Source organism: Sturnira hondurensis, unplaced genomic scaffold, assembly GCF_014824575.4.
Source record: "Sturnira hondurensis isolate 20B ecotype Veracruz unplaced genomic scaffold, ASM1482457v3 Scaffold0001304, whole genome shotgun sequence".
NCBI lineage: Eukaryota > Metazoa > Chordata > Mammalia > Chiroptera > Phyllostomidae > Sturnira > Sturnira hondurensis.
Genome location: NW_028073935.1, coordinates 5,383,133 through 5,401,860, shown reverse-complemented (window position 1 = coordinate 5,401,860; position 18,728 = coordinate 5,383,133). Strand labels below are relative to the sequence as shown.

At 35.5% G+C, this 18,728-nt stretch overlaps 1 protein-coding gene across 1 annotated transcript in view; it reads right to left on the bottom strand.

Annotated features, from left to right (window-relative positions):
* The window catches only part of EXOC2 (exocyst complex component 2), a 273,565-nt gene that overhangs the window by 101,528 nt on the left and 153,309 nt on the right, over positions 1 to 18,728 (bottom strand). The window contains exons 12-13 of the mRNA XM_037070417.1: positions 14,868 to 14,993; positions 8,276 to 8,400 (exon numbers count right to left, since the gene is read on the bottom strand). Of these exons, the coding sequence (XP_036926312.1) occupies positions 8,276 to 8,400; positions 14,868 to 14,993 (251 nt within the window). The remainder of the gene's footprint in view (positions 1 to 8,275; positions 8,401 to 14,867; positions 14,994 to 18,728) is intronic.

The following is an 18,728-nucleotide window of genomic DNA, read 5'->3' as shown; positions in this document are numbered from 1 at the left end:
TATATTCCATTCCCCTGACAAATACTACTGAATATAAGCATTATAACTGGCATTTTATTTTTTTAATATTATAAATCATTGCTCTTCTTCAGAGGTTTTTCAGTCTAACTTAGGAGAAAACATATTACAGAATCCTAAAACTAATTTTTTATCTGTTTACTAATAGCCACATTCTCTTCTGATAATTCTCCTTAAAGTAATGTGTAGACAACTACAGTGTGTTGACTGAACCAAAATGAATTCAACTGGATTTCAGTTAACATTTTATTACCAAATTTTCTAAGAACTAGATATTATTATATAAAATACCATAGCAAGGAAAGCTTAAGAAAGTTTNAAAACATATTACAGAATCCTAAAACTAATTTTTTATCTGTTTACTAATAGCCACATTCTCTTCTGATAATTCTCCTTAAAGTAATGTGTAGACGACTACAGTGTGTTGACTGAACCAAAATGAATTCAACTGGATTTCAGTTAACATTTTATTACCAAATTTTCTAAGAACCAGATATTATTATATAAAATACCATAGCAAGGAAAGCTTAAGAAAGTTTCCAAATAAAGTAGTGATAAGATGGTACAATGTAAAAGAAAAAATTTCTGGTATTTTATTATCATAAAGCAAAAGTTACACTTTAAAATTAAAATATTCATGTATTATTGGTTAAAGACCAGTCAAGAGAACTTTTATGCTAAGAACAATTACATTACAAATAATTATGATACTGACTTCAAATAATTTTAAAATATGTTATATACATTTTATGGATAAGCTTAGAAAAACAGTGTATAGAGTTAGTTTATATAATGAACATTATTGATGTGAATGCATAAAAGAAGAGGAAGGATTAAGAATGCTTTCAACAAAAATATCAGATACACTTGATAGGAAGGGCAACACAAACAGATACACAGCACTTCAGACTCTAATTTACACTTATTTTAAAACTTTATATTACAGCATGCAGCTTTTTATCATTTTTTCTCTGTAGAAACACACTTCTACTTTGAAATACTTAAACTTGAGTTTTTGAAAAAATGGTAAACCCCAAATTTACCTGAATAATAATTCAGTAAGAAAAATCCTAAGTTCATTGTCAAACAACTCAAAATTCCTTGTGCACCAAGATTTAATTCAGAAATTGATGTTTTTGTCTCTATTTTTAATACAAATGAGAAGTAACTGAAGTGCTGTGTAGCTCCTGTGAGAAGTGAGTAGATTTAAGAGTGTGACTTGGCTAGAAGAATGCTGTGCTAACCCAGGGAAGCGACGACAGTGTTGTAGGCTACAGGAGTGAATACGAGATCCCTGTGGATGGCTTAGACACAGCTTCCAGGGCAGAAGTGATCGAACCTAGTGATTCCACTGGGTGTTTCAGCGAGAAAGGAGAGATGTCAAGACTTATATCTGCGTCGTGACCACTCAGGTAAGTCCAAATGGCCCTAATGTCTGTTAGCCTACTTTCTGTTTCTGTCAAGTATGCTGCTCTGATTCAAAAGAATACTTGGTAATCTAGTGGTCCAGGTGAAGAAAAGCAGAGATGTGGCCCCTGCTTAATGAGCTGATAAAGAACTATTCTCTAAATGGTAGCTTATCAGGCCTGTGTCTTAAGCACTTTTTCCTCTATACTAATTTATTCTCACCGCTTCAAATACCATTTCTAATACCTTCCTGTTTCAGGTTCTGCACTAAAATCCACCAATGTGGGAGGGGAAAATGAGGGGTGGGATTCCTTCAGACCAACAATTTTCCAGGACCCAGATCTGACACTACCTGGGGTGAGATTCCAGTTAATCATTCAGTCCTGGAAGACTGTTCTCCCCCTAATCTCAGACACACAGTTTTAAGATGCCAATCACAAGCCCAGGCTGTCTCCTGTGCTTCTGACTGGCTACATACATATTGGAGTCCCTGTGAATCTCTTCTCAGATTCAATTAATTTGCTAGAATAGCTCACAGAACTCAGAGAAACATGATGCTTACTAGATCACTGGTTTATTACAAAAGAGTATAACCCAGCAACAGACCAGTGGAAATGATGCATTGGACATAGGGAAAGGATGCAAAGCTTCCATGCCCCCTCTGAACAGGCCACTCTCCCAAAATCTCTATGTGTTCATTAACCCAGAAGCTCTTTGAACCCTTCCTTCTGGGTTTTTACAGAGGCTTTGTTAAAATCATTGGTCATTGGTGACTGAACTCAATCTCCAGCTATGTAGGGGGTTTGGGGGATGAGACTGAAAGTTCCAACCCTCCAATCATATGGCTGGTGCTCTAGACAGCCAGCCCCCATCCTTAGATGGGGAACTAAGTTGTGTCACTAACATAAAAAAAGACACCTTTATCATTCCTCACTTCAGAAATTCCAAGGGTTTTAGGAGCTCTGAGCCAGAAATGGGGACAAAGACCAAACAGATATTTTTTTATAAATCATATATCACACTCCCAAATTTATATATACAAGCCAAATCTTTCTTCTGACACTGAATACTTCTTCTTGAATAGCTCACAGGGATTTCAAATGCAACAGAATAAAACGGAAAACTGTTGTTTTCCTCCAAGTATGTTCTTTCTCATATTTTTCTGACTTTGAAAACAGCACCTACTCACTTGGGAGCCCATGCAAGTTGTGTGTGAATGTCTGTCCTGGTCATCTTCATGTGATCCATCAGTAGTATGGTCAACACTACTCCCAAAATACAAATAAAGTTTATCCTTTACTATCCAACTCTACTGCCAAAACTGTAACCCAATCACCACTTTCTGGCTGGACAGCCTCAAGAACATACCAAACTTGACTTTTGTTACCTGGCAACTCATTCTTGAACAGGCAACCAGAGTGGTCTTTTGAAAACTGAGAAATCCAGTCAGGTAACTTCACCACTTAAAGAGTGTGAAGAGTGTGTGTGCTCTGGCTTCCCACAGCACTTAGAACAGGGGTGTCAAACTCATTTTCGCTGGGGGCCACATCAGCCTCATGGTTGCCTTCAAAGGGCTGAATGTAATTTTAGGACTGTATAAATGCAACTACTCCTTAACTAGCGGCAAGGAACTAGGTGCTGCCACCAGGCAGAAACAAGGTAGGGGGCTGATTTGGCCTGTGGGCCTTGTGTTTGCCACCTTTGACGTAGAATACAAAATCTTTACCCTGCCTGCTCCTCTAGCCTCAGATCTTGTTTCTCGTAGTACACTCAACCCACTGCTCAGCACACTCTGGATGCTGCGTCTTTCTTTCTGTCAAACCCCTTTTCCCAGTTCTGGGTGTACTATTCTCTCTGCCTAGTGCACTCTTTCAGATCCTGTTTCCTTTCGTGCTTTAACTTTCAGTTTCAATATCATTTCCATATAGAGATCTTCCCTGACCTCCATTCCACTACTGATATTCTTTAAGACTGTTAGCTGTTACCACAATTTAGGAAAAAAATTTATAAAATTTTCATTCTGTCTCTACAGGAGGGGAGAGGTCATGTTTATCTTGGCTACTATTTTACTTATATTGTATATATATATATTAAAATGTGTGTGTTATGTGTGTATATGCGTATGTCTGGGAACATGTTTCAGTACCTGGCACTGAAGAGGCTATTCAGGGCACTCAATAGATATTTGGTGAAATAAAGTTATCACCAAGGGTTAGGATTCTTCAGGACCTCCTGGAATATATTTCAGAAAGCATGATGGTTCTGAATGCCACTAGGTTAATTGAAAAGTCTTCTTTAAAAAACTTGAACTCCAGCACCTCCACATGGCAGCCTGGCTGTAGGGCATAATCCTGTGATATGCTCCTGAAATGTCCAACAAACTTAATACTTCTCCTGGAGATTTAAGATGTCAGCAAAGGGATGAGCAGAGGTTTAAGAATTTTGTGTGAATGTTGGGGGTTGAGAAAACTGATTTAGGTGTGGAATTCTGATGTTGTTGAGGAGTCCAGTGCCTACTGCGATGTCAGGAGACAGAGAGCAACACTGTCATCCTATACTGTGAACTCTATGTAAAGGACTTTTTAAGGTCCATTCTTTGTGTCAACTTTACAGGGCCATTGGGTGCCCAGAAACTTGGTTAAACATTACTCTGGGTGTGTCTGTGAGTGTGTCTCTCAATGAGATTAATATTTGAATTGGTAGGCTAAAAGAAGCAGCTTGACCTCTTCGGGTCCCATCCAATCAGTGGAAGGCCTGACTAGAACAAAAAGGCCAGGGTAAGGAGGAATTCCTACAGCTTGACTGCATAAGCTAGGACATTGGTGTTTTCCAGCCCTCAGACTGGAACTGAAACACTGAAGATTCCAAGGTATGGAGCCTGCTGGTTTTAAACTGGAACTATACAAGGGGCTCTCCTGAGTCTCCAACTTGACTGCAGATCTCAGGACTTGTTAACCTCCATAATCATGTAAGCCAATTTCTTAAAGTAAATCTACTTCTCTTTAGATATATGGTTAGACACAGAAGCAACATCCTATTGGCTCTGTTTCTCTAAACCCTAATACAAATCTGGCTTAGTGTGCTGTGGAGGAAGGGATGAAACTCTTATATAAATTGTCTCAATGAAGGGTCATGCCAGTATAAAATTGTACCTTTGATGGCCAGATGGTATCTTTTCTAGTTTTATCTCCCATAGTACCTAATACTAAACTTTTCACATAGTGGACTTGTTCAATGGGAAGATTATTTCATAGTCCTTTGCAAAATATTTTCAAATCAAAGGAAAAAATGTAAATCAATCACCGTATCAAAATTAAGGCTAAATTTTGCCAGAACTTTGTCCACCAAACATGTGCTAATAAATGCATGATGCCATCTACTGCACAGAATAATTTTATAAACTTCAAGGATCTGTCTCCAAATACATGAAAAATGTAGGTGACAGGAAAAAGAGTTCTAAAGCATGCCCCTTGTAATTGTCAACTTAAAAATAGCTTATTATTGTAATCTAATGAAGAAATTGAACATTTCCAACATATTAAATTATGTACAGTTTGCTCTATTTTTTATATCCAATTTTGGAACATAAAGTACTATATACTATAAATTATAAAACTGAAAAAAATCTATTCCTAATATTTAAAAATTATTTGGGTGCCTTAAAATTTTTTACCCCCAAATACACTATATTTAAAATATATCTAAAGGTGAGATCTTAACCTACTATTAACCATTTCGTTAACTAAAAACCTTAAGTCTTTCCTGCACACACAGACCAAAACTACTTTGTGGTGAGACCAACGGCTAGATTTCACTGTTCTGATTCACATATGTTACTTCACACGGGCTTGACTAGTTGGAAGAACTGACTATTTTTTAAACTACTGCAAACTCCATCTAAATCGTTAACGGATGAACTCTTAATAAAGCAAAATAGTTCTATAACATGAAAAATAAGAAATTTCAAGTAAGTTGTATTTAAATATCACAGAGCTTTCTTGTACAAGATTAAATAGCAACTATCAAAGCCCATAACTCTTCCCAGTTTTAATTTCATTAAGTATCTGGATTTCACTCACAGAATGAAACGGTGAACACACTTCACCCTTCATTCCTGCCTACTGCCCTTTGGTACCTCTCTAGCTTTTCAGCAGAGGGTAAACAGTTTAAAAACCTGCCCAAATACATAAGCTTATAAGTATAAATAAGCAGAAATACCACAGGCATAACCAACTCAGTAAAACTGATAAAAAACTACTTTTTGTACTAATGTTGTTCATGTGTTTGAAAATAGCTCATTTCACAACTAGGTATAACCTATAAGGAAGGAAAATTGCTTCCTTTTCACTAAAATATCTCAGGCCAAAAACACTTGAGAACTTTACAGACTCTAAAAAGACACACAATAAGGCCACATGCCAATGTGTGCTGGGCCACCAAGAGGAACCAATCCTATCAGAAGAAAAAAGCACTTGGCTGAAAAATAACTAGGTTTAAATGCATTTCTTAAGGGAATAATTCTTCAGATGGGTTGATCCAGCTTGTTATTTTTCAATACTAATCTAGAAGTTCATCGGACGAGTATTTCTTTTTTTTAAACCTATTTGTATTGTTTTTTTTAAAGATTTTATTTATTTATCTTTAGAGGGGAAGGGAAGAAGAGAAGGAGAGAAATATCAATGTATGGTTGCCTCTCGTGAGTCCCCTGCTGGGAACCTGGCCTGCAACCCAGGCATGTGCCCTGACTGGGAATCGAACCGTGATTGTGTGGTTCACAGGCCCATGCTCAGTCCACTGAGCTACACCAGCCAGGGACAGATGAGTATTTCTTAATGTTACCAAACTTGGTTCACTGAAAATTATTATGTGCCAGGGCAATGAGATTTCAAATACCGGAATATATATTCATTCCAAATAATATAAGCAAATTCTTATTTATCTTCTAGACACTGTAGTAAGTAAATACTTCACTTATGTTAACTCATTTAATTCTCAAACCAGCCCTATGGAGTGGGCACAGAGAAGTAAAGTTACTTGCCTAAGGTCATAGCTAATAAGTGACAAATACTGGGTGTTTCTAATTCAACACTAGTGTTCTGTAAGAGAAAGCGTGAACATTCTTTGTCCAAGGCAGCAGTAAGGAAGCATCTAACCTTTCTAATCCTCATATGAGCAATCTGAGTTAGAAATGGAGCAGATTAAGAGTCAGCTATGACATCAGGGGAGTGGTGCAAGAACCCAAACCCGTTCTCAGCACAGCCACACAACTTCCATCCAGCTGAGATGAATAAAAATGTAAATCAATGGGGAAATGTTTGAAAGCTGTATATTGAGAAAACTTTTTCATGACACCTAGAAAATTGACATTTAAATCATTTTCTTTCTAGGCCAACAATAAGCAATTTTGCACTTATGTCAGCCAAACTCCACATTTATTTTATGGAAGACTGACTTTCTCTGTATGGTTAACTTTCAATGGACCTTTTGTATAACCGAGTGATACAAAAAGAACAAAAGTTATGGCATACATTTTAATTGCTATAATATTTAAATGTTCACTTAGAAAGTGCAGTGACTGATACACTGCTAAAATTAAAGGAAAGAAATGCTTAAAAGAATGATTTTTCTAAGAAAGGTGTTTTTTAATACATTACTGATTTTGTGTTTTTCATGCACTAAGTAAATTTTATGGTTTAGATAACTAACCATTCTCATAAAGAAGAATCTAGGACTCTACTTAAAGTTAAAAAGAGACAGTGGACAAATAAGAATTAAATATGCAATGGAAAAAATAAAAAAAATAAAATGAACAATTCTCCTTCTTTAAGAGCAGCATAGATGTATGCCACAAACAGGACTAGATGGACCTTTGGAGTACCCAACATACACAAGCACTTTTTACCAAGGACTAGAGGTCTTGAACCACAAACGTATGCCTTGGTACAAAAAACAAACAAAAAACAAGCACAAAACCTTTTTAGCCCTTTTCCCCATCCATTTTTGTGTTGACCAGTATAAAAGAAGTAGAAAACAGCTTTTCCATCAGGAAGACCCCTATATCCCCAGGTCTCTCAGGGCTAGCAAGAGCTCTCTTTAGAGACTTGAAACCTGAGCTGCCTTCTCCATGTTAACACGTGGAGGCAAAGGGTACTAGAGTATGTACGCCAGGACCCAGGGGCCTTTCATGGAAATGGGACTACAGAGTGATGAATCTAAGTTCCAGGTGGAATACAGAATAAGTCAGGGTCATTACTTTAAGATCATAACTTCTTTGGTACCAATTATGTTATGATTAAGATACTAAGTAAACGTGTGATCTATAAAAATACAAAGGCTTATAACTTCTGCAGAATGATCATATGAGAAATAACAGAATCTTTAAATTCTTTCAAACTAGGAAATTCCAAAATGATATGATTTACTTCAAATCCGTGTATAAGCTGCAAGCATTTTATCCTTATTTTATCATTGGCTCATAGTACACAGTAATTTCACACATAATTTGGCCTGACTGGCACTTAATTCAGAAACCTTGAAAATATTTTGAATTTTCTTTCTAGTTGACTATCTCATTTAATCCTCATAATCACCCTCTGAAACAGAGGCACTTAATATTTTCTTTTTACAGTTGAGGAAACTGAATCCCAGAACAATTAACTCGTTCAAAGTCATACTGCTATTAAATATTAGGTCTTTATAGAGCTTTTAACTAATTTTTAAATAGTGGACAATAGTTACAGGGTTTGGGCCTTTAAGGTTTTAAAAAAGCCACTTCAGAATCTTTAAGACTTTTTAAGACTAAAAATTCACAATTACTTAACTACATCAATAGTCATATTAGTATACATACCTCACTGAAAAGGGTTCCATTAACATATGAAATCCAGAGTTTCCAGAAGTTAGGCAGCTGACTTAAAACAAGCTTGGTCAATTTTTCAACAAATGCTACCCGGTGGGGGCATTTGTATCTCCATGCTAAGGGAGGTAAAGAATAAAATACTATGAGTATACTTCTGAACCAGGAATAAAAATCTATTTAAACATATTGCCACTCCCCTACCCCAAAATGTGTTCCACTTTGGCTGCAGATCTTTAATATACTGAAATATCATTATTTTGTTCTTCACGTCAAATTCCCAATGCCTGCCTGTGCAGAACACACTCTCACCAGAGGCCCCAGCCTTCTCATGGGTCGTGAAAGGAAGGGGAAGGGATGACAGACTAGGAGGGCAGAACAGCAGGAGCAGGGAAGACTTCATAGAGTAGGATGCTTTGGATTTTCAACCTCGTTGTCTTCAAGATCATATATATCTCTTTAAAAAGTCATTACTTCAAACAGCTAAGTAAGGCTATAAATATTGGCCTCCAGACAATATTTAAATTTGTAACTAATATCAATTTATTAGAAATGCCACTATACATTCTTATGTAGTGAAAATTCAGTAAGAAGTCAAGCTATCACAAAGGAACATATTTAAGCACAACCATGTAATAAACTCCTCCCATAAGAAAGAAGTTTATGAAAAAAATAAAAATATTGAAGCCTCTGGGGTTTCATGTAATTTAATATAGTTATTGTAGTAAGTGGGAAACAAGATCTTACAGAATTCCTAGGGGAAGAATAAATCCGTGGGAATAAAAACAAACATAGTAATTCAGTGAGTGTGACTCACTTTCCCATCTCTTCTACCTTTCTTTCTCACACTCTCTTCCTGCTTCTCTTCCTGCCATGTCCTGCTTCCCGGTCCTGTTCTGCTTCAGAGCCTCCAACATGGGCAGGCAGAGGCTTCTTCACTGTCCAATTAGGCAGCACTCATGAGGAGCCCTTCGGGGGTCAACTTCTAACTTCTATCTAACAACTTCAAAGCAGGTCAATAAAGGGAACTTTCATTAATTCCTCCAATAACTACCAGTTTCCTTTAAAAATACTCCCAGGCAAAAAACAAACAAACAAACAAACAAAAAACCTTGTGGTGTAATATCACCATTGTTATTCTAGTGGGGAAAAAGGTGGATTTTATTTATTTTAAAACATTTAATAATTTTTCTAGGAAGACAATATATAGTCAGAAAAGAGAACTACCACTCCCCCTCATCCCCTATTGCCCAGTTCACAACTCCAACCATAAAAAGCCACTGTTAATATTTTCTCGCAATTCCTTCTGAAATGTCTTTTATATACAAAGGAAAAAATGTATTATGCCCCCATTCAAATGTTCTTTTACACAAATAAAAGCATACGAAAACACTCTTTTGACATAGCTTTTTATCATTTAACAATGAGTCCTAGAGTTCTTCCATATTCACACATAAAGTTCTTCCATTTTCTCCTCCATCAATCACATAGTGTTTCATAATTAGTAAGCCTCCTTCTAGTGGATAGGACTGTTTCTAATCTTTTCCAGTTAACATTAATGCTTCAGCCCATAAGCTACACATCATCACTGAAGCATATGTGCAAGTACAAATGCTCCTCGACTTACAATGGGCTACATCCCAATTAGCCCATTGTATCTTGAAAATACCGTAAATCGAGAAGGCACTAAATACACCTAACCTAGCAAATGTTAGCTTAGCCTCACCTACCTTAACTGTGTTCAGAAGCTAACATCCAAAAATTGTTGGCAATACAATACGCTGTAGACTAAGAGTGTCGATTGTGTACCCAATGACTGACGACCTGGCTGACTGAGAACTGTGGCTCACCATGCTGCCAGCATCACAAGACAGTGCCAGATTGCATATTGCTAGCCCAGGAAAAAAAATCAAAATTCAAAATCAGAAGTACAGTTTCTCCTAAATGGGTATTGTACTTATATCATTGTAAAGCTGAAATATCATTAAGCCGATCAATCATTAAGTGGGGGACTACCTACATAAATGCAAAAGAGGAACTGTTGTGTCCAAGAGTAAATAAAGTGTGGTTTTAATAGGTATTATTAAATTGACCTCTAAGGGATTATTTACACACTCACAAACAACACATGGAAGTTATAGCTTCCTTATAACCTCAGCAATGAACAAACAGAACACATAAAACCCAAAATAACACTGGCAGTTTTTGTCTAACTAGTATCACATTATAGTGTTACAATGCCTTTTCAGTTTTTAATATGACTGAGGTTGAGTACCTATTCAAATGCTTAAGAGCCATTCAGACTTCCTTTTTTGTGGCCTGTAGAACCTCTTTATTTATTGAGCATGTTAGTTAGTCCTTTGTCTATGTTATGAGTTGTGAGACACTTTAAATTCAGTTGTCCTATATGAGGAAGGCATGCATGGTTCATTACCTAGGAGCATACTTCAAACTTGTACTTGTTCATCCAGCCAACATTTACTGACACTGTGTGCTGATTCTGTGGCTGCTCTCTAAGATCTGTCTATTGATGCTCAGCACAAATACTGACAGGGTAGGTCTCTGCCTTTGGAGAGCCTACAATTAAATGGACAAACAATGAAAGGAGACCTAATGGTAATATGATATGAGCCTAATGAGATAAGAGGTATATTTCATCTAAAGACGGAGCTGAAACAGACAAACACTAACTGTCTTCAAAATGGCAGGTAGCACACTACATAACATAGGCCATTGCTGATGTGTCTTGGGTCAATGACACGGTAAATACAGAACAGGAAAATCTAAAAACTGAAAAAGCATCCAAAGACTTGCCTCATATAATAGCAAGTAGACTCTTAGATGGCTTATTCCCCAGAATTAATGTTTCAAAAGATATAAGCTCCTCCAAAAGATAGAGCTGAATAGCAATATCCCTATTGTGAAAACCTAATATGGTATCCTTACCTCATATATTCTTTGCAGGGCTTGTTTTAAATTAAAGTGAAAGCAACACAATCTGAACCCAAGTCCCCGCTGGCTATGAAGCTGGACAAGCTATTTGTAGTCTGGCCCAGCTTACTACATATCTGTGTATTCTACATACACATATACATTTAACATACACAGAGGTGTGGTCTCAAAGATGAGTCTGCCATAGAAAATGCCTGCACCCCAAAGAAAATACAGGAAATATTGTCTTTTCGCCATTTTGCAAGAAAAACTCTTTTAAAAACCATAGAATGAACAGAAAGTAAACTTAGCAATTCTCATTAAATTCATCAACTAGTAAGTATTCTACTTGAAAAGGTTTTATGATAGAAGTATTTAGACGATTTTAAGTAAAAACACAACAAACCAATTCCAAGAGGCTTCCAAAAACATTCCCTCAGCTGAATCTTTTTTTGTAAATTAATAGGTAAAATTATTGTCTTGAGTATTAATATAGCTACTAAATGGTAATGCCAGAAAAGCATACTGAGCTGGAAGTTCTTCAATTATCTAATGCGTTGGCATTCAATCATTAAGACTCTTGGAAAACAGGTTCCTGCAGCCTCCTGCCCACTGAGAGAGAACAATTCTTAGTCTCATGTTTTATTTGATCTATTTATTATTAGCGGATTCTTTATACCTATGTATTTTTTAATGCAATGAGAATCCTGCCCATTCACCTTTCAATTTCCTTCTAATTCTACTTCATTGAAATTCTGATAGTTAAAGTTGAAAAAATGATTTTGGGTTTTTTTTTTCTTAATTAAATCCAACATTTAATTCCCACATGTTATATCGCCGACAGAGAAACTTCAAGAGTTATTTCCTAAGTCTGATATAAAGAACTAGGGGGGTATGGCAGGAATGTCCAAATTTTTTTTGACAGAAACTAAAAGTATGTAGGCTTATGAATTTTGCTTTGATTGCAGAATCAAGAACAAGTTTCTTCATCTTTATTCATACCTATGTTTTATTATCAGCAATTCTACATAATGTTCCAATTTAAAGTAATAATATTAGTGAAAATAAATGAATTATTTTATTTCCACTTCTAGTCATGTTGGAGTAACAAGAATTAGGTTTAACTTCTAATCATACACAATTAGAAAACTGGGAGGAAAACATATAAACAACTGTTTTGAGACACTGAAAAAAAGGACAGGGAAATGTGAGTTCACATTTGCCCTGGCTTTTGCCTGCAGACAATTTCTAGACAACAGAGGCAAAGGGAGGTGGAAGCTAAACAAAGCTCAGTGCCCTTTTTGAATTGGAAAGATGAATTTCAAGCAGGTGGAGGCAACTAAGAAATACAGGGAAGAATTCTGTAAAGCAAGGAGGAGCTACACAAAAAACAAACTAGAAAAATCTACATAAGAGTCTTCTTAAGTGTTTAGTAAGTACTAGGTTATGCATATGTGGTGTAAGGTCAAGATTCCCAGAGATCACACAGGGCAGGGTGACTCTCTAGCTCTTAACAGCCTAAAAGGAATAGTTCTCATCCATTCCCTGGGCCATTCAGTAGAGACCAGAGATTATGTCTCAACAAGAAGGCCGAAGTATCCCTAGAATGAAGGCAACTCTAGACCTACTCTAGCAAACTTAACAAGTCTTGAATGGATCAAACTTACTGTAAATAACTGATAAAACTAAGTCCTGTACTTTATAAATCAAGGCAGCAAAACCCAGAGACTCAACACTGTATATTCACAGTGTCTGGGAATAATATAAAATGAAACAATTAGCCATGACAAAGGCAGGGAAATGTGAACTATAACCAGAAACTAGGAGAAAAATTAGTTATTTGTTACAGATCTAGAAATAACAGAGATTCAGAATTAACCAATAACAGCAATGTTCAAATATTTAAAGGAAAACATGAAAATAATGAAAGGGAAGATAGAGATGAAAATACAGTATGTGAAAATTTTAGGTCTGACTTTGCTGAAAAGAAGGTAAGTTGAAAGCATAGCAATGAGACCATAATGAAATACCGATGAGCAGCAGGGGACAGGGCCTAAGCGAGCTATGGGGTGGTCTACTGGTATAACACCCACGTAACTGGAGTCACAGAAAAGGAAGTAGAACAGAACAATATTTGAGAAAATTATGGCCAAAATTTTTTCAAATTTGATGAAAATTTCCATAATTTGATAAAACAGATATAAGAAGATAGACAAAACCCAGGCAGGATAAATCTGAACTGTTCAAGGTGGTATAATTCATTATAGTCAGCCTCAAGTGTAATTTTTAATTTATTTAAGCCTGTTAGCGTGTCAACTGATGGATGGTAGTAAATTACATAACAACAGGGAAGCCATGAGGTGGAGAGAGTTTGAACCTGACATTATTCTACTAATTACAGGAAGGAAGTATTTTTTAAAAACTCTGGTGGGCTGCACTGCAGGGTCAGGCCCTGGGTGTATATGCTGAGAGGGCAACACTGTAGCACAGCAGGCAGAAGTAAACAGTTCTGTTCTTCCATTGTTTGGTGAACTGAGTAGAGAATGAGGACAGGACAAGAAGAAGGAAAATCAACAGTTATGGAAGCTTTTCATTTAGTACAAATGAATCATCTAATTTTAAAATGTTCTTATAATGGGCATTCATATTTTTAAGATTTTTTAATAAACCTTAAAAATTATAAACCTTAAAAAATTCCCTACTTCAACACTTGTAAGAACAGGAATTTTTCCAAATAGACTTTAGAGGTATTTGAATTTAACATAAAGTACTTTATTTTTCATATTTCTGTAACTTCTATTACTTTATTTTTCTTATTTCTGTTGTTGTGGTTAGAGATACCAGTGACTGAGAGTGTCTAACTGGCATATGAATGAATTATAATCAATACATTTTATAACTCATATACACAACAGGCAAATATCAACATTAGAAAGTTAAATGTAACATAGTCACCATTTGAGATGCTTTTCTCATGAAGAAAGACTAGCAATTAATTTATGATTAACAATAAATCCTTCCTTCCAAACAAAATTTAATAATTCACTGAAAAGATGTCTCTCTCTATATTGAGTACAGAAATTACTTTTGTTGCAAAATTCATCTTGAAGAAGCTCTCACATAATTTTTTCTGTGGCATATTTTTTAAAATTAAACCACAGAAAAAATAAACTAGGCTTTAACTAAATATGTTGAATAAACACTGACCTGTGGCCAATGACTTATTAAGAAATCATTGGCTGGCATAGCTCAATGGATTGAGTGCGGGCCTGCGAACCAAAGTATCGCAGTTCGATTCCCAGTCAGGGCACATGCCTGGGTTGCAGGCCAGTTCCCAGCAGGGGACTCACGAGAGGCAACCATACATTGATATTTCTCCCCTTCTCTCTTTCCCTTCCTCTCTAAAGATAAATAAATTTAAACTCTTTAAAAAAAATTTTAAAAATCAAATGGCATGTATTTAATGTACAATGTAAAATGTATTTTAATCATTTAAATTTAATTACTGGGAAGTTTCTTTATAAGTAGAAGAGATGATGGTTGGTAATATTCAGCGGTAATAACAACTAATTATGAAAACACCAAAGAGAAAAATGTTTAAAGCTATACAAGTACAAATTTAAAAGACAAAGTTGGGGTAGAGGGACATACTTACTGTCAGCTTGACCAGACTGGAAGCTGCTGCCCCTCTTCAGTGATGCTGTCTGACTAAGATGGCCCAGCATTGAGGGAGGTACATCATTATCTGGATCCACCAAGGGACTGTGCAGGCCTGGAGTACCTGGAAGAGAGGTTATATTCCTGTAGGTTCTACGTATTCATATTTAGTTGATTTAAAGCATTGTCTCTTTGAGTTACTTCTTGCTCAACTTTTCCATTCTTTTAAATAAAGGATTTACTTAGTAAAATAATAAATATTTCCTCTAAACAGCTTTTAAACATCATGACCAATTTGGAGGATTCAATACATTACTTTGGCTTAGTACAGAGATGTAACAAATCATGGACTGAAACTTAAGTATCATTTTAGAATGAATGTTCAGCAAAACTAAGGAGGGGTGTTCCAGAAACATAAAAACCAGTATGAGAAATCATTTTTTGAAAAACTACTTAGAACTTGAAAAGGAAGTCATAGTGGTCTGATACTTTTGATGAAGATTTACAGCACAAATCTTTGTCTTCCTCCTTAAAACTTAAACTCCCCAATTCCATTTCTTCCTTTCTTTGGAATGTGGGATTTGCTTCCGTATTTTGATGTCAAACAAACTAGTTTGGATCTTTTTCACCTCACGCTGTTAATATTCCAGAGGCCTAACATGCCACTATTATTAAGAAATTCTCTTTATGTCCTGGATTAATATCAATAAAACACTGTTTTTTACATTTGAATTTTTAATTTATTTTTCCATTACCATTTAGTCCCCTTATACTCCCTCCACCCAGCAATAACAACAATGTTATCCATGAGTCCTTTTTCCTTTTTGCTCAATCCTTCCGCCCCCTAACATCCCCCGCTACAATTCTCTCCTCAGAAATATTCCAAAATAACTCAGAACTCCAATGCAAATTATCCTAAGAACAAGGAAACATTTTTTCTAAAATGAGTATTGAGAGCTATTAGAAATGGAATCCCAGGTTGCTAAAGGAGTTAGTAAGACATTCACTTTGAGTAGAAAAATTTGCCTTTCGGTCTGTAGAGGTGCCTATAATCCCCTACCCTGAGTTCTTTAGCTGAGCATCTTCAAAGATCTTCAAGACAATCTGAATTCAATAAACATTTATAGAGTATTTACCATGCATAAGACACTTAAATATTATCCCTATAAAATACACCTTTTTTTCCTGCCTTATTTACTATCCACTGTACCTGAAAGGCCTTAAAACTCATTCCTCCTCTCCATCCACTTAATGCAACTTGAAGTATAGCTGCTGCATAAAGTACTGCCTGTGTCCAAGTGAGAATACTATCTTTTCAGGAATAAGGATTAAATATTATGTTTCTGTCCATACTCATTGGACATTCTACAAATAACTCCCACTACATACACTGAGTGGCTTATACTAAATTATTTAATGAAAAAACCTACTCCTTGTTTTTTAAGTTAACAGAATATTAAAAGCTTATAGATTTGTTTTCAGGTGGAACAGACAAAACATGTTTATAGAATAATCTTATGTTACTGATAATGACAGCTACCATAACACTAAATGATTATTTACTGAACACCTCCTATGTGCCAAGAACTATAGAGACCCTGGGGATAAGGTGATAAAGAAAAGATAACGCCCCACTCTCAAGGTGTTTACATCCTGCTGGTAAAAGCAGAAAATAAAATAATGAAGTACAGTAAAAAGTGCTATGGAAAGCCTGTTACATGGGCTCCTCCTAGCATAAGCCATTTAACATGATACAATATGAAATATCTCCTTGTATCCTTACAGATTTCTGTAAAACCAGGTACATTTTATAGAAACAGAAATTAAGTCACTTGAACAGGTTGTTTTTTTTTTTTTTAGTGGAATAGATTTTTTTAATATTTTATTTTTAGAGAGAAGGGAAGGGAAGGAGAGAGTGGGAGAGAAACATCAATGTGTGGTTGCCTCTCATGTGTCCCCTGCTGGGGACCTGGCCTGCAACCCAGGCGTGTGCCCTGACTAGGAATCGAACCAGCAACCCTTTGCTTCATAGGCCCATGCTCAATCAACTGAGCTACACCAGTCAGGGTTGGAATAGAATTTTATTGAAGGCTTAAGTATATTTCAACTACTGTGCTAATGTTTTAATCTACACACATTTCTACTTTGGAAAATACCTAAGACAAGATTTGTATAATTTAATTTTGAGAAAACAAAATAATCATAACTCAGAGTAAGAAAATATAAGAAATGAAAAAAATACTTTTTTATAACTCAATATTTCTATATTAAAGAAACAGTCATGTGTAGAAGCTTTAACGATTTAGGACATTTTCTTTAGAGTTTATATAGTCAGCACTGCTATTAATTGTAGAATTGAGAAAGTTAATACTAAACTATCAATTTCCTGAAAGACTTTAAACTACAAAGGGGCTTAAGCTTAGTATCACATGAAACATAAAAGTGTATATAAAAAGGTGCAAGAAGAGAATTCTTTAATTTAAAATGTTACGTTATTCTAGAAGGTTTCAGGACAATACATTTTTTGACTAAAAAGGAAAAAGACTTCTTAGTTTACTAAAAGTATACTGTATACTACTCCTTACCAAAAAAAAAAAAAAAAAAATACAATTATTGCCCTGGCTGGTGTGGCTCAGTGGATTAAGTGCCAGACTGCAAACCAAAGGGTCGCCGGTTCGATTCCCAGTCAGGCACATGCCTGGGTTTCTGGCCAGGTCCCCAGTATGGGGCGAGTGAGAAGCAACCACACATTGCTGTTTCTCTCCCTCTCTCTCCCCCTCACTGCCCCTCTCTCTAAAAATAAATAAATAAAATCTAAAAGAAAAATACCCCCCTTTTCTTAAAAAGATACAATTATCTATATAACTGATGTTTAACAACTTAAACAGTTTAAAATTTAATTTAATTAGTTTAAAATAAGTAACTTAAATTCTGAAACTGCTAGTGCTAAAGTTTGATATGCCTTTTCTTAAGAATATGATTTTCTTCCATTAGAAACCATAGCGTAATTCTCTATAATATCAGGACAAGAAGGTTTAACGTGAACTAATTTCTTAATTAGTAATGTCAAATACCAGCACATATGTCACAGCAGCAGGAAGCGAAAACAGCATACCCACCCTCGGGAGTAACCAGCATCTGGAACACATCTGCAAGAGGTATTTTTGCAGTGACCAGAATACAGCGCCTCAGCACTGCACACAAATGCACAAGAGCCTAGCAAACTAAACAGTGGGCATCAACTCAGAAATGCGTTTTTCTCCCTACCATTTCACACCATTTTCTGTCCAAAAAAAATTCTTAAAATGAGTTATTTTACAGGAAATTAATAGAAATATTCTTTGAAGAGAAAAACAATGAAAATATTTTAAATCTCAGTTGTCAGAAATTATTTGCTATCAAGTGTATTTAAAAAAACCTTGAGGATTCTGTAATTTCATCTAAACTTAAATTACATGACTTGGTATTTCTATTCCATAAAAGAATTATAAATATCAAGTTCTTTCAATGATAACAAAGCATTACTAAAAAGAATAAAAAGAAGATGGAAAAAACAATTTCTGTAACAAAATCAGCAAAAAGTTCTAAAATATCTTACAAGAAATCTATTTATTTTCTCTTGTTTGTTTAACCTCACAATATGATAGGAATAGCTCCTGATGTATTTAAGATATATATATATATATATATATGTATGTATATATATATATATATATATAATACAAAAACATATGGTTAAGAGAATTATACTTTCATAATATCATGCTCTGATTTATGTGCAAATTGTATGCAAGTGAAAATAATATTACTTAGTATATTTTTCCTGAAAACTTAAATTATCTGCCCCTTGATATCCAGC